Source organism: Vidua chalybeata, chromosome Z, assembly GCF_026979565.1.
Source record: "Vidua chalybeata isolate OUT-0048 chromosome Z, bVidCha1 merged haplotype, whole genome shotgun sequence".
Classification (NCBI taxonomy): Eukaryota; Metazoa; Chordata; class Aves; order Passeriformes; family Viduidae; genus Vidua; species Vidua chalybeata.
Genome location: NC_071570.1, coordinates 41760302 through 41777503, shown reverse-complemented (window position 1 = coordinate 41777503; position 17202 = coordinate 41760302). Strand labels below are relative to the sequence as shown.

The window sequence follows — 17202 nt, the reverse complement described above, 5'->3', positions numbered from 1 at the left end:
AAGGCTGCAAAGAAGACAGGAAAGGCATCAGAGTAGTTCAGGGACCCCTGTGCAAACCTTTTGCTGATGAACAGCTCTGAGGCTCTGAAGAAATGCAAAGGAGAAATGGAGATCTGAAAAGGGACATGGCACTATACCCTCAGACAATTGGGAAGTAAATAATAATGGACTTTGCAGAGTGGAACACTAACTTCCCTTCAAGTTAACTGGAAAGTCAGAGAGGTGCCCAGCTCACAGGTGGGGCAGGCTTGGATGATGTACTGCCACAATGCAGAGTCCGCTGTGCTGGAACTCTTACTCAGTCTGCAGCTGCTCCTATATGATGAACACATAGAGAAGCAAAGCAGAGCTTTTGAGGAGTCTAGCAGCATTTCAGCAGCACTAAAACCACTTCAGGGGCAAGAAGAGATTTCTTCCCTGACTGGCTCAGTGCTGGCACTTGCAGCTCCCTTCACAGACCGTTCCCATTCACACTGCCAAGTGGAAGTGTTCCCAGTCCCTTGAGTCTGCCTTTGGTAACACCCTTAGCACACAGTCTGGTTGATTGTTTGCAGGAATATCAAGGTTTATCCTTACAAGTGGTTCCTCTTGGTATCTCAGAGACATGTATGTTTTTGACACATTCCCTTCACTGGTGCACTTCTGGGCAGCAAACATAAAGGCAGAAAAATCTGCTGTGCAGAAATTAAATCTCCCTTGTCTAGGTGTGAACCTTGGGAAGGTTGGCTGCGTTTTGAAACACCCAAGTAGGAGTCTTGTGCTTCACACTCTCTGCAGACTTTGGGGTTTTAAATATTAACAGAATAGCAATCCCATTATATGACATTTTGCTGTTGAGTTTCAATTTCAGAAATTATTTGCTTGGTCTTCTGTTTGGAACTAGAAGCACATTCTGCAGTGTTGTGGCTATTTATAGTTTGGGATGAAGCAACACTAAAAGCATTAGAGGCAGTCAGAGAAAACTGCTAGAACTCGGCTCAAGGGAAACGACCTCAGGAGGTTCTTTCTGCAACAGGCAGCTGACCTGGGAGTTGCTCAATCAGAAGATGAGAATGCAGACTTTGGAGGGGTCTGAGATAGACTAGATAAGCAGAGAGATGGACTGGATATTACCAGTCACACAAACATGAGGATTCCGGAAACCCTCAGAGCTGGTTGGCCATTGTAGCTGGAAGGGTACTGAGAGAGAGCTTTAAGACACAATAATCACATCTGCTTGTCCTGCTTTTCCCTAAGTGTTTGCTTATGGCTTTTTCCACATGGGGGGATACAGACAACTGTTGCTGTGCTTCAGTCCTTCTTCATCGTCAGCTGAGCTCCTTCATCAGCAGTGGAGATGGGGAAGGGCCTTGAGGGGAAGCTGTATGAGGACTGGCTGAGGTCACTTGGCTTGTTTATCCTGGAGGAGACTGAAGGGAGACCTCACAGCAGTTTACCTCTTCCTCAGGAGGGGAAGCAGAAGAGCAGGCACTGATGTCTGCTCTCCAGTGATCAGTGACAGGACCTGAAAGAATGGCCTGAAGTTGTGTCAGGGGAGGTTTTGGTTGGATTTTGGGATAAAGTTCTTCACCTAGAGGGTGGCTGGGCACTGGAACACACTCCCCAGGGAAGTGGTCACACCACCAAGTTTGACAGAGTTCAAAACGCATTTGAACAATACTCTCAGACACACGGTGGGATTTTTGGGTTGAGCTGTACAGGGCCAATAGCTGGACTCGATGATTCCTAAGGGTCCCTCTCAACACATTCATAATTCTTACGCTAGCATACCAGAACTAGTCCGAGCACTCCAGCGAAGACACATCCAGGGCGTTCCTCCTGCATCGAGTTCCCTCACCTTTCGGGAGTGAAACAAAAGCCTGAAAAGAAGAGAGGCTAAGCAGCAAAGCCCCGCACCCGAGCGTACCCCGCTCGGCCAGCCGCGGGTTCCCCCTGACGCGTCCGTCGTCACTCGGCCCTGCCCCGGCGGGACGGCCCCGCCCCGGCTGAGGCGCCGCTGCCGCCCGGTGTCCGCGGGGCGGCATGAGGAGAGCCGGGGGCGGCTGCCGGGGCCGCCATGTCGCTGCTCTGCGTGCGAGGTGAGCGGGGCGGCGGCGGCGGAGCGGGGGGACACTCCTGGGCAGGGTTTGGCTTTGTCCTGGGCGAAGTGGGTTTCAGCCTCCCTGGAACGGGGACGGGCGTGCCGGTGCTTCCCTCTTGAGCCGCGGGTGGCCGCGGCCCGGGCCGCCACCTGCACTCCTGGGCCGGAGGTGCCGCATGGCGAGGGAGCAGGTGCGGCTACAGGAGCGGCGGTCCCGGCCGGGGAGGTCCGGAGCCCCGGGAGGAGCCGTAGCTGACTTTGGGAGTTGGCTCGAGCACGAGTTGAATCGCCCAGAGAACGGCGCGGGCAGGAAGCAGGCTGCTGTCGCTCCGTATACTCGCCTTAGAGCGTGCATTGTTATTTCACATACGTTCCTAATTATCTCCTCATCCTGTTACCGAGCCTCGTCCCTTTGCTGAACAGGTTGAGGGAAGCCGGCACTTTCTCTGCGCAGTGGATTATAGTGCTGTCTCCGGTTTCCCATTTCTTGCTGCCTTGTGCTAAAAAATAATGATAAATCCGTGGGGGAAACCATCTGCCAGGGCTCACGCTACCGGGACGTGTCTCCCTGCGCTGAACGCTGCGGTCACAGGGCGTCCCCGAGCGCAGCCGTGCCCTGCGGCTTAAAAGTGTAGTTTTAATGTTCTCAGCTCCTTTGCCAGGAATGATAAAAAAACTGGCACTGCTGGCAGTTCAGCTCTTCTGTCACACAGGTTTATTGATAACAGCTCCTTTTATCCAGCTGTTCGTCACTCTTTTGAGTCAAAAGCCCTGTGTCGGTGATGGTGTATGATGCCCAACAGAGCATCTTGAGATGTGTTCTTTTGGGGAGAGTGCTGTTTTTGAGGAGTGTTTCTGAATTAAGTTTCAGCCCTTTTATTAAACACATGTGTTTAAAGGCTCAGGAGAGGTGCACAAGTAGAAAGTTCATCTTAAATATGCTTTTTGTACACTTCTGTGTAAACTGTGCAGACTTGTCTAGCTCATTTTGAAGGTTTTGCCAAAATCTCTTAATTAAAACTGAGTCTTATTAGCCGAAGGATGCTTATGTGTATTAGAGATGGTTTTATTCTTTTTGGTGGTTCATCCTCAAAATGTTTTCAGAGTGTCCTTTAAAGTAAAGTGGGTTTGATACCACTTGAAGCTGATTGTCTTAAGAACATATTTACACACTGTTCACGAGGAATAGTGAAAGAACATGAACTGAATGATTGAGCTACTGAAAGTGTCTTCTCTTTTCAAGGTGTTTATTCTTGATCTGTAGAGTTTTAGGACAAAAGAATTTCAGGAGCCTGGAATGGTGTGCTCTTGTGTTTCATTTATTCTTTGTTTGTATGAAGAGCTAAAGAAGAAATTTGAGGTGGCTGGTGACTTTGTGTGAAGATTTACCGCAAAAATTTTATCTTCCATTTCCATCTGCTGTGCAAAGACAGAAGACCAGCATTTATTTAAATAGATGATACTGAACAACTTTATTATAAGATTGCAATTAGATTAGTCAATTTACTAAGCATCAAGAAATATATTTTCTGAAATAGGCATGACTGAAAGGATGAGCTTATAAGTTCTTATAAGAAGCAGCCATGAACCTGATACAGAAGTATTTTGAGGTAGAGCAGTGTGAAAAACAAAACAGATACCAGGAGCTGAAATAAAACAATTGGGGCAAGGAGGAGGCTTTATTAATTGTTACTTTTTTTAAAAAAAGCCCAACAAAATGGCACTTCTCTTGATTCTTTTGCCTTTCCAGTGAAATGAACTAATCTTGTTGAGACATCAGTGAGCTGTTAGTAAGAAAGTTGGAAAAGCTGGTTTTTTTCCTATTCAAAATGGTACACGTATAAGACTACATAGTTGTGTGGGGTTGGATGGTGTAGAGCTGAGACTAACAAAGAAAGACAACACAAACCCCCACGGAATAAATGTAGATGATTGGGACTCTGTTAATCGCATCTGGATTGCAGTTTTACATATAAAGGAAAACGTGGAAAAAGCCATGTGTCAGTGTCACAAGAAGCCTGCCAGTCAGAAGGATAGTGCTTTAATTTATTGATTTACTTTCCACCCCCCTCTTGAATTATGTACATTAATAGTATTTTAATGAATTGCTAATCTAAAACAGTGCTTAGTGTTTGTGACCAAACACGTCTGGTTGCTGCCTTTGTTCCTGAAAGACCAGCTAGCATATATGTCTTCTTGATGGCAAGTGCTACATTTCTTTTACTGTCTTGGAGAACAAATAATTTTTTGTGTGTGTTTTTTTTCCTTTTTTCCCTTTGTTTATTTGTTTTGATTTGTTGTTTATTTTTATTTGTAGTTGTTTTGTTATGTGGCATTTTTTGTTTCCTTTGTGTATTTTGTTTGCTTTGTTTTGTTTTTTCCAGAATCATTGAGCTGTGTCTGCCATAGAAATAGGAAACACCTGACAGAAAATGTAAGCTCAGAGGAATTGTGAGTCTGGGCTTCTCTGCAGCAGTTCAGGGGATGTGTGAAATAACCCAGTGGTAATGGGCTGTTGTAGGAGCAAATTAAGGGATTCTTTGGAAGCAGGAAAATATGCAGTGAGTGTAAGTGAAGTGAAGGAGAAAAGAAATCCTGAATATTATGTGATTGAGGCTTTTAGGAGACTTCTTCGTATTTTGATTCCATTGCTTAAGTGCAAGAGAGGTTGCATACACTCCTGTTCTGAGCAGCTGTGTCTGGATTATGTCTGATAATCTTCTCTTGGCATAGTTTGCTTTATTAGTTTGCATTTAGTGTTGTATTTGTGAAAATAGTACATATTAAATAAAACTAATCCCAGGGAAGCAGTCTAGTTTTTCACATCAGTCTTGCATTGTTAACTTTCTTGGCTTTCTCTTGTAACTGTTGATTTTAACCCACATCTCAACTAGATAAAATTTCTTTTCCTGATCTTTCCTGTCTCCTGACTTGGTGACGGGAATAACTGCTGTCTCAGCACAGCTTGCAGGGGTCATAGCAAAGTGGACCCTGCTGAGGCTGGATCACTTGGTCACTGGCTCTGTTTGTCATTGTCCTGACACATAGTTCATGCCCTTTCACTTGCTCACTTCTATTGCATCCTTCTTTGTCCCCAGCCCTTGCCATCTCAAGACTGATGGTTTTCTTCTAGTTTTTCTCCTCTCTGGTTCATAGCAGCTTAAGCTGTGTCTTCACTGTCACTTTCCACCTGATAATTATATTGCCAAGGATGTTGGCAGTGGGGTTCTTCCCTCATCCCTGTGCACAGTACCTGACTTAGTCCCATGAGGTCATAGTGCTTTTGTGTAATGTGCCTTTATCTTGGGGCCTGATCCACAGTATCTGTGTGAGATTTGGCTGCCAGAGTTATGTGGGAGAATGACTTGTGTGAACTCTTGCACTCTAGAATTTCAAGTTGATTGCTGTGTGAAATGACATTGTCTGGAGGTTAGGAATGATATTTTCTTGTTCGCCTAATGTTTATCTTGTGGCTGTGCTGAAGAATTAGAAGAGCTTGTGACATTTTTTGTCAAAACAGCTGGAGTGTTGGAATACCACTCTGAGAACTTAACTGTCCATCCCTATATTGCCAGCAAAATTTGAGTTCCAGTACTGAATTGAACTGTGTTGACATGCAAGTGAAAGAAGCAAAGAAGGAAAATGGAAATGGATGTTAATGATAAAAGAAATGAAAACATGTTCAATCTTGTTGTGTACTTAGAAATACCTATACCTATAAGTGGCCAAGTGAGCTTCTCTTTAAAGGATTTTTCCCCACCTTGATGTAATGGCCTCAACTTACCTCAGTGTTCTTTGAAAGACTGAATGCAGTGCCTTCAACTTTCTGTTCTGCCTGTTCTGAAATAGTTGTAGAATTAAAAAAAAACCCAATCTGTCTTTTTGTAGGTCAAAATGATGAAGAAGAGAATTGAACATTAAAAGTAGTAGCAGAAATGCAAGGTTATAACACTAGGATATTAAAATAACATAATGATTCATTTATAATTTGCTGTGTGACTGTTATGAACTCCATTTCTCTAGTTGTCCTTAGTCAGGAAGTTACCAGTGTAGGTAGTGTTGGACCAAAATAAAGTGCATTAGAAATTTGGGTAATAAGGCTAAGATAGAAGTGTTCTCTACTAAAAGAGCGTTTTTGTGTTGAGAGTTAAGTTTTAGGTTTATAAAGCTGTAATTGGAGAGAACTTTTTAAGATTTCTAGCTTTTTCTGTTGTTCAGTAAAACCTGCAAGCCATCTCTGGCTTTTGATGCACAGGTGATAATTAGATTTTCTGTTTAAAATCTTCATCCTTTCAGCTTTGGGCACTGTTACTGCAAGTTTCAACAAACAGTGTGGAACCTACTTTTTAGGTATTCAGGGGACTATGAACTACTTGAAACCTCCCTATATTTCTCAGTGGGATGAAGGAAAGGTGCAGAGATGCTTCCTGAATTTGAATAGTGTCTGCTTCCTTCTTATCCTCATGGTGTACTTCGAGCTGACTCCTTCAGTCTGGGATCTGCCAGGCCTAACTTGTTAAAGTTGTTATTAGCATACTATTTTAATATGCAATAAAGTGCTGCATTTAATCTAAATGCTGAAAGAACCTGATTTTATACTCTTAACAATTCAAGATCTAGTTGCCACTTACACAGCAGCATTGAAAGTCCAAGCAAATTAAACTGCTTTTTTAATCCAGGACCTTATTTCAAGTACTTGACTTGAATGCATGTGAAGTGCATATGTCTGATGGCAAATCATCTTCCTATAAATTTCCTTTGAAATTTCTTCCTGCATATTTTTTTTGTGCCTTGTGGTCAAATTTTACTGAGTGTTTTGAAAAATACTTGAAAAATCACTCCATAAAAGCTGTTCTTGCTGCTCTTTCAAGAGATCTTGATCTAGAGGGATGTGTCTAATAAGTCTTTCTTTGTTGCTTTTTCATTCTGTTAGTTCCCTATGTGGTCTTGAAAACAGATTTGGAGTTGCTGTGAAAGTTTGTAGAGTCTTCACTAACTCTGCCTCTTTCTTATGTTAGAGCTTACTGGTTAACACCTGGCATTTTCTTGGTGTGGAACTGTATGTAAGCAGTTGGCTGTTCATGCAAAGAACTGTTTCTGGAGTTAGGAGTTTAAAAGGTTTCTCTTTAGCACTTGGATTTGCTTTTCTTTGCTGCCTTTACTTTCTGATGGTGCTTCAAAAGTTCATTTAGTAGTGAAATTGCATTTAATATTGTTGTGTTAATCTCATCAACACAACAAAACAAAATCTGCTTTACTTGTATTGTTGGTGTGTGCTTATCTGTGCCTGCTTTAGCCATGTTTACCAAGAGCTTTGCTGAAGTATTGTTGTGCTTGTAAATGGTCACCTGTAAAATTTGGCAGATGCTTTCTGTGATATAGATTCGTATTGTGTAGGTATATCCTGGATGTTTGGATCAGATCTCTTTGCATTTAGAAAAATTTCAGATGGATTCTTTTCTCTTAGGCCCTCCTTACACCCGACTAGGCTGCTGTGCATAATTCTGCTTTTATTATTTGCCTTTTGACTAGCTTCTGTGTCCTGCTTGTGTAAGTGGCAAATGCCCAGTTGAGAAGAAGTGAAATATGGCCGGCTTTGGAACGGGAAACACCACTGATCATGGCCAACCTCTCAAGTGGCTGTCTATTACTGTTTCACTGGACATCCACCATATTATGTCATCTCACACTTTACTAAGACACTGTTCTGCCCTAAGTGTGTTGTGTGTCTCAGAAAATTCCATGTGAGTACAGTTTGGATCAGTCTTTCCAAGCCAGTGCTGAACAGTAGGCATCTTTTTTTTTTTTTTTTTTCCCCAGAACTTTAACTCCTTAGACATTTCAGACATTTGTCTGGAGTGCTCAGTGATCTGTAGGTACCTGACCTCCTATAGGTGTGCTCTGAGTGTCACCTTGGGTGTCATACTCTGCTTCTCTTGGAGTTTCTTTTCTAATCTCTCTGGATGCATTTAAAACAAAGGCCACTGGGCTACAGACTACTTCAATTAGATGCAAGTTGCAGTTTTTTAGACCTTCTAATTTTTATTACTTGTACATCAAATATTTAACATTATCTTCACTTGCCATGGGCTGGAAAGTACCTTATCTCATAGGTGCTTGTTTCTTCCTGAGCATGGGGCAAGTGTTTATGGGATGCTTAATGCTTTTTCACCATCAGCAGTCAAATCAGCTGATGAGTTGGGAGGGCAATACCCTTGTTGGTGTTTTGTCTCTATTCAGATTTTTTTGTTAAGTCTCTTGCTTTTCCCTGCATTTAACTTTCTACATCTTGGACCACACAACCTGTGTCAATACAGTTTATTTCATGTATTTTACCATGGATTTATAGCTCTTTGAGGTGGAGTGGAATTCAGCTCTCCTCCTTGCTTGAGCAGTAGTGGCTTTTTGGTCCCCTGGAAAACACCTAATAAATGATTCCTGAATCTGATTATGACAGTTTTTGTTTGTATTTATTCTTCTCAGTCAATTGGTACTAATTACTCTCAACTTCATGAAATTTACTCCCTCTGAAATGTGCCTTGTGTATTGCTAGGGATTGTTTTTGGACAGCCCATGTTTTATTTGATTTGATCACAGCTACTGCAGGTAACTATTAAATAATTGTTTTATAGAAGAAAATGGTAGTGGTGATCCAAAACAGTTGTTCTGGTGTGCCTGACAGTTGTTGAGTTGGAATGCTATTTGCAAGTTTTGAAAGAACTGAAGTAATACTGGCAGGCATATGAGCTTTTCAGCATTTCTCTGTTTAACTGTCTTTATATGAATACTTCTGTCTTCTGTGATGAGCAGATTTCAGCTAAATGCATTATGTGCATCTATGTGTCTCTTGCAGCTGGGAAGAAAGCTTCAAGTCTAATCCAGATTAAAAAAAAAAAAACAAAAAACTGAGAAATCTCTGATTGTTAATTTCATGAAAAGATGCAAATGTGATTTACCTGGTGCATCATAAACATTTAATGCATCTCTAACACATTAGAGACATCTAACTCCTTCACCAGGCTTTCAAAATAGATTTCTTACTGTCCTTTTAAGTTATTTTCCCCTTTATGAACTTTGAATAATTGAATAATTACACTTAAAAATAACAAAATGTTGAGTACTTACAGATCTTAGCAGCCTTTCCCTCCTTGTGTAGTGTGGGGTGCAAGAGACCAGCTGTGGCTAGAGGATGAAGTTAGATGATAAGTCCTCAGCTGAGGAATTTTTTTGACTGATGCTGGTTGAACTTACTAAGCACCATATTATGGCTTGGATTCATGTCCTGCTGTTGTGGAAAGTGGCAAGGAATCGGAGCACAGTACTGGCAGGAATGCTGCCTCTCTGATAGCTACGTGTGGGCATCCTAAAAATGAAAGGGAATGCTGCCAGCTAATAGTTGTGGCTTAGTTTATGATCCCTCTGGCATACTGCTCTCGAGTGCATGTTAATCCTTTTGTCAGATGAGTTGGGGTGGGATTTGGACAAAACTGTGTGGGAGGTGGGTCCATGCATTCAGCATGGAAGCATATGCTGAGAGAGGTTCAGTTCATGGAAACCCTCTGCGGAGAGAAAATTAAATTTTGGCAGTGTCAGATATGAGTAAATGTTGCCTGCTTTGTTTGCAGGATTTACTTTTGCTGGCCACACAAAAAGTAAAAATTTGTAAAAATCTTAAAATTGCTGGGCAGGATGCATGGGATAGGAACTATGTGAAAGGAATTAAAAATCCTGATTGTGTTCCCTTTCGGATTGCCTGTGTCTGGGGAGTCGGAGCATTAAAAGACATAAAGAAGAAATGGTATTTCAACAGCTTTGTGTTGATTTCAGTTTCTTGATGCTCTTCCTTGCAGTTGAACATACTGTATAAATGGAAAGTGAATTGGACTGGGATGTCTTGTCTGATGAAGGATAAGAGGAGGTGTCTTGTTCGGGATAATCTCTAGCCTAAAACTGTTGGCGAGTTTGAAAAGAAATTTGGCTTCAAGCCTTGACCATGTCCCTTTAAGGAATACTGGTTTTAACTTTATTACTTAAAGCTCTTGTGACTTAACTCTCTTAAATCTTTACAACCTAAATGCTCTGCTAAACAGACTCCAACATATCCACCACAGAGACCTAATTATTAGGTATAAAATAACTGCAGAATTATGCTTCTGAGTCTTGGCACACTTCTATTTTCTTTGCTCAGGCCAATGTAGTAATACTCATCTTAAAAAACATGATTAAAAAAAAAAAACCAACATGCTTTGTCCCTTCACTTTTGGTTTGCTGCTCTGTTCAGGCAAAATCTGCACAATATAACCAACCTGCTATTGTCTTTGTTGGCATCTGCTGAAAGGATTTTGGACCTGGAGCTAGATTTGGTGGCTCATGAAAACGTTCACTTTTCTGAGCTGTTGTGGCAGCACAATGCTGCAGTCCATGTGCCAGGGATTCAGGTGTGCTTGGATAAGGCAAAGGGAACTGTAAACGAACTGCATCACCTGGAACCTGTTCTGAAAGATATGTAAGGCTTTTGTCCAGCATCATTACCAAACTCCATTTTTCTCAATCCTTAAGTACTTGAAGGGCCAGGAGTACAACTTTAGTAGAAGCATCTCCAGTCTAAGGAAAGGCACACCAACTTCTGCTGTTCTGATGCTAAACTTAATAAACTTCTTCAGCATGAAAAGCAGAAGTTCGTCACATATCATAATAAAGCTGATGAATATGGCAATACTGAATTTCTAGACAGAGGCTTATTAGAGACATTTTCCTTTCCTAAAGACTTGTACAAACTTCAGAAGAGGTTTTCAGAAAATGTTCAGGGACTTCAGATTTTCAGTACCTGTGGTTATTTGCTTGTAGCTATTACACACTCTTCTATTCCAACAACCTCAGTCCTTTGCAAACAAAGTCCTTGTGGAGTGTTATAGCTGCAATTACACACTGGAGAGCTACAAACCCCTGTTGTGGAAATCTTCAGTAATTACTTTTTCCTATGGGGCCAGGAGTACCAGACACATGGTACCAAAGTAGTTTGTCAGCTTTGTGTGAGGAAGGAATTTGACTGCTGAGTAAACCATTACACACATTGTAGAAAATTATTGTTCCGCTTTTGTTCCCTTTCCAAATTTCATATTGGAAAGTGTTATTCTTCATTGTAAGATTTCTTTAAAAGCAAGCAGGTAGTGTTCTTCAGGAGATTGTTTGGCCTCTTCATGCATGTGGCTTGTCTTTGAGAGTCAGATAGGTCATAAATTACTAGGAAGCCGAGATTGCCTTTGTTTTTGGATTTGGGATTTCTAACCTTACCAAAATCATAATGCCATTTCACAGATTAATAAAGTCATGGTTTTAAGTGAAATTCTCAATATTTTGTGGTTCAGACATCCCCCAATCTTGAGCTCCTGATCTGAACGTAAACTTGTAGCGTGTGATTTGAATTTGGCATGCAACATGGATATGGATTGGTAGGAAGGGAAAAATGGACATGAAACAATAATTTTATCTCAGCCTTTCCCACCTGGTATAACTTGCTGCATGTGCAGAATTTTATTAGATTTTGACCTATTAAATTAAGTAAGTGGAGTCTGTATATGCTCCATTTTAGTAGGAGATTTTTTGAGGAGATTAACTGCTTAGAAACTCCATAGTTATAAGGCCAGAATGGCTTGTTGTAATGATCTAGTCTGACCCTCTGTAATACGTAATATTTTTTAACTGTAACAACCTAGAGTCAAACAGAAAACTATCAGATTTTGAAGTAAAATTGATGAAGGATTTTCTATGGTTCTTTATGTTGATTACCATATGTGATGAACTTCTGCTCTTTATGCTGAAGTGGTTTACTAGCTTCAGCATCCGAACAGCAGAATCTGGTGTGCCTTTCCTTAGGTTGGAGAAGCTATTATGAAAGTTGTACTCCTGGCCCTTCCAGTACTTAAGGATTTGGAAAAATGGAGTTTGGTAATATCTGTTACTTGAGTAGAGGCAAGTGGATATTATGAGCAATCTGACTGTAATGACATGTGTTTATATATTTTTCCACAGTTAAAAAGAGGTCAAGACATGCCATGACCTAATAGATCTGCGTGTTAAATCAGTATATTGTTGACACTTTTCCTAGGTTGGGAGGATTGTGTTTCACCAGAGCTCGACCAACAGACCTTTCACTTCTGTTGTAAACTTGAGTTTGAAGTTACTGTTCTACATAAACCTGACACTTTAGTCAAAGATGTAGAAACATGTTCAGGCTGTATTGGAGGAGTGTAGCATGTGACCGAGGGCCTGCATTCTGTATTTCTTTTTCTTCATAGAATGTCAGGGAAGAGCTAGTGCTGCACATGAAATTGGGGTTACCTGATCCATGACAAGTGCTACAGTTTTATGAAGTAAACAATGTAAAACATTTGAATTAATAGTGCTGAGTTAGTTTTCTTAGAGGGTGCAAACAGATTTGTGTTATAAAGCAAAATGAGAAGCTTGTGGCTAAAGGGTGGGAAGGAGGCTGTTAGTTTAGGACTCAGAACTAGTCCTCAAAAGGTTAGCAGGAGTCACGAGGAGTGGGGGTTATGAGGGAAACAGTGATGTTGGAAGGGGTTTCCTACTCTAGAAAGAGAGGAATAGAGGTGACTGGGAAAATTCCACTGTGGTTTGGTGATGCAAAATTGTAAAGCAGCATTAGTGTGGATAAAAGAGAACCAGCTGGGCTGAAATTGCTTTGGGAAGAGCTAAGAGATTTTGCTGTGATAGCACAAGAGATATACTTTACGGAGTCCAGGATTTAAATGTGGGTAAAAATCTCGTAACATGGCTAGAGCAAAGTATTTCTGAGTGTTCTCACTGTGAAAGACTGACTCCCCACACCAGAGAATATATCATGGTTGGTTGTTCATGGGGTACAGGGAGCTGTGTTATCTGACAGTGACAAAAGCCATAAAACTGATGGAGTGAACTGTAGTTGTGACTTTGAGAGGCACAGAAGATGCTTCAGGGAAGTTGGACATGGAAATGAACTCCAGTTTGAATGATCACAGCTGAAGCTAAATTAAGGTAAACAGATGAACATGTAGGTTAGTAATTGTCAAGCCTCCAGGGAAGCTGAAGAAGCTTTTTGGTGAATTGTGGAGGTTGGTAGGAAATTCAGGGAAGCTACAGGGGTAAATATTAGCATCTCAAATAACAGAAAAGGCTCCACCTAGAAATTACCCCAGAGCTGATGATTCACCTGTTCATTACATCAGGATATGCTGAGCAAACAGACAACCTCTGAGAGGTGTGGGCAAAAAAACAGTTTGTAGAGGAAGGTGTGTGTTGAGGATCAGAAAGTCCAAGGCTAGGGCAGGGGCTTCCACCTCAGCAGACAAGGTGGCATCTTGCAAGTGGTAATAAAACAGGTAACAGAAGGTGCTTTGGTCACAGGAAAAGGGGACACAGTCATCCTCCACAGGGGGAGGAATCAGACTTCTCTGCATGGGGACAGGGAATTGTGTAAAAATGGGCTGGGTATGGTCCCTGGAGTATAGGAATTGTTTCTTATGAAACTGAAAATTATGCACAAGAGAGGGAGAAAAACTTTTAATATCCTGCATTTGAGTCCAGTAGTCTGTATCCCAGAGTGCTGAAACATGGAACACTTTGCATCTGAACTCTGCCAGCAGAAGTTTAACTGTGGCTGCAAACAAGCTGTGGCATTGCCCAACTGGAGAGGAATAGATGTGGTTTCTGTGGATAGGCAGGAAGATAAAGGAGATGAGATGAGTGATAAATGTGGGTAGATACGGATCTTGACTTCAAAAGCAGGTGGGACTGTGACAACATGGAAAGTTTAAAGTAAAGTGTTAGGAGAGAATAATAACAATTTTTTAGACAAGGTGGAAACAATATGGAAGGGTATTGTATGAAATGTGACACGGGTTTGCAAGAGGAAGATTGTTCTGAGCTAGCTTCTTGTTTCTAGATGAAAGTATGCATCTATTTGTACTTCTGCGATATCTCACAAATCCTACAGCAGACTTCTTTTTAAAGAAAATTTGAATTGACAAAAGATGTGCAAAGGGTATAAGGAGCTGGCTGTAGCATAAGCTAGTAATTGCTAAGACTAGTGGGAGAAGTCTTCCACTTGTGTCATGGCAAGAAAGAATACAAATATGTGTGTCAAAGCTGTTCTTAAGCGAAGTCCTAATTACATAGTAAATTTTGAAGCAAATAAATATAATTCAGGAATGATTCAGTGACCCCTGAGGAGAGTGAGAATGAAAATGAGTTGATGTTCTGTAAAAAATTACACACTTAGAGGCAAATGACAAGCATTGCTGAGAAATGTGAAACTTACTGAAAGGAGAGATGTTGGGGAGTCCTTGTGTCTCTGCACCATGCTCGTAAACAGAAGCTGATGGGATCTGTGACTTGTGTCCATTAAAAACATTAGGAAATTAAACATGGAGTGAGGAAAAACAGGGAGGGGGGAGTAGTGTTGACATAAGATACAGAAGGTATACACATGCCATTAATTAACGTGTTGGGTGGAAAGTACGAATTATTTTGAACGGTGTAAGTGGTCCAGGTGTTGGGAGAAGCAGCATTAGTGTTGGACCCTTCCAGTCTTGTGATCCTCACTGCACTAACTTGTGATGTGAGTTACGGTTCTGACAACTAATTGCTATAGACAAACTGTATATTAAGGTAAAATTTTGATGTAGCATCTTCTTTATTTATAAATCTTAATCGTAAGGGGAAGAACCTACATGTGAAGGAACTTGCTCATTTTACTCGATTTTTACTTAAGACTGTTTATTTTGTTTAATAGTTTTGACTCTTACGCCTGGGGTATTTTCACCTTATTGTTTATGGAGGTCGAAATGCAAGCAAGCAGCATGGCTTTCAGGAGAAGAGTCTTCCGCACAGTCCTTATCAGTAGTAAGACCTTGTTATGATTCAGTTCTTTGTATACAAGCTGTTGTGAAACGGTATTTTGAAAAGTATTGGCAAATGAGTGCTAATGTGTTTGTGAGGTGCAGCTCTTTTAGACAGCAGTCTATCTGACCGTCCTGTTTCTGCAATTTGTGAGTGTCCTCCAGGAACCAGTATTGTCTAAGCAGTTTGTGAATGTGAAGATTAAAATCAGAATGCCAGAGGTACAGTTTGCCAACAGTGGTTTTTTTATTAGGTCTCCTGTTCCTGCCTGGAATTCAGTTACACCATAACTCATAACAAGTTCTTTTACTCTTCCTTAATTGTCATAGTCAAACTTATTTCTGTCTCCTAGATACTAATATTTTCTCTGGTTTGTGTAGCCAAACAGGTAAATATTAAGTAATATAATAATAAGATTTTATTAATACTTTACTTAAAAATATTTTTCATGCTAGACCAATCTTCCTTCATTATTTGGTGTGGAAAACACAGGTGCTGTTTTTCCTGGAAGCTTATAATTTACTATAGCGTGGTGGGATGTTTTTGCTTTAAAAAAAAAAAAATATATATATATATATATACATACATATATATATAAAAGAATTTACTGAATCCACCACAAATGCGCTGTTGCTTTATTTTTGAGTTTCTCTTTTGATGAATATGCTATACCACTGAAATTGAACAGTGATATTTGTTAGTACCATTTTTTTTTATTTAAGTGCCTTTCAGGACAAGCTTGTGCTCAGTCCTGCTTCACAAGTAGCTGTGTTCCAGTTGGCTGAGTGCTTGTAATCCTGTAACTTAAATCGAAACTACCAGAAAATAGACCAAGGCTGTGATTAGGTGGCAATCACTACTGGTGTGGTTAGTCAGCAACTCTTTTTCCAGGGTGCATCTTGTTTACACTAAATCTGAACAGGGAGTGTAGAAACCTGAGTCACTGGGTAGACTGTTCAGGTGACTTTTATTGACAGGAGAAAAGCACACACCAAAGGACAAGCACACAAGTGGTTTTGTTCTGTCATTTACGCTCTTTCCTCTTTGCTACCACAGTACTTGTGTCTTCTAGCAGCTGTTACCTTGGCTGTGACCAGGCTCTGTGATTTGACCTAATAACTCTGGCAAGATTCTAGTAATTTAAGTGGCTTTTACCTCTGTGTACAATGTCTGAGCAGAAGCTGCATGTGCTCTGTGTCTTGGAAGAAATGATTCTGCAGAGAGATGTATCTTTTTTCAAAATAAATATACCTACCCACCCCCTCAAACCTGAAGAAACCAATTTCTCCATTCATCTGGTTTCTGAATAACTATTAAGGGTTTTTAGTTTTGTTTGAAGTTTTAAAATAATTTTTATATTTGCTCTTCAATTTTTATCCCACCACAGACACTTTTATTGTAAACTAGTTGAGCTGCTGCTTTGTCATCAGTTTACCAGCTAGGACTGGCTCCTTGCAGACTTGATACATTATCAGTCTATCTCTTTTCCTGCCTTCTGCTGCAAGGATATGGCTTTCATTATGCATATTTCCTTCGCCTTTGGCAGCTGGAGGCATATGTGAGTTGCTATCTGTTTTGTGTAAAATCAAGTAGTGTGGGTTTTGTTCTCTTAATCAATTAAGGCATTTCCAGTAACTTAAAATAATATATTTCTGCCACTAACTTAAAATAATGTATTTCTGAACCTTGCAGAATTTGAAAGAAGGGCATATTATGCCACTGAAAATTGTAAGCCTCCTTTACTACTCAGTCCAGTAGTACATATCTTATACATTTAAAAATTCTGTAAGATTTGGTTGATGTTTATTTTTTCTCCATGATAAAGCACAGATTGAGGAGTAGGATGCTGTCTTTCCTGATCATAAAACAGTTAAAAGTTCAGGAGAAATCTGTAACATATAGGGAACCCCTTGAGGCAAAGTACCAAAGGACAATCTAATAGAATGCATCTTCTGGGGAGTCAGACACACAATAACTCACTCTGGTACACTGCACCCAATCTGTTTTTTGACTAATAATATTAAGGTTGCAGGAGACTATTGGAGAGGTGTGGCAACTTGGATTACTACTTAGTTCACCTCTTGGTTGGGGAACCAGGTCATCTGACAGAGCTGTCTGTGTTGCCAGTGTCAGGAGGATTAATCTTTTTTAATCTCTGTGATTTGAATAAGAGATTTTGTTCCTGTCCTCACTGCTCAGTTCAAAGCAGCTGCTGAGCAGAAACT

At 40.7% G+C, this 17202-nt stretch overlaps 1 protein-coding gene across 4 annotated transcripts in view; it reads left to right on the top strand.

Moving 5' to 3' along the window:
• The first annotated feature begins 1991 nt into the window (after nt 1–1991).
• Nucleotides 1992–17202, top strand: part of UNC13B (unc-13 homolog B) — a 206015-nt gene continuing 190804 nt past the window's right edge. For all 4 annotated transcript variants that reach the window (XM_053931585.1, XM_053931584.1, XM_053931583.1 and 1 more), the window contains exon 1: nt 1992–2078. In XM_053931585.1, the coding sequence (XP_053787560.1) occupies nt 2057–2078 (22 nt within the window). In that variant the 5' untranslated portion in view covers nt 1992–2056. The remainder of the gene's footprint in view (nt 2079–17202) is intronic.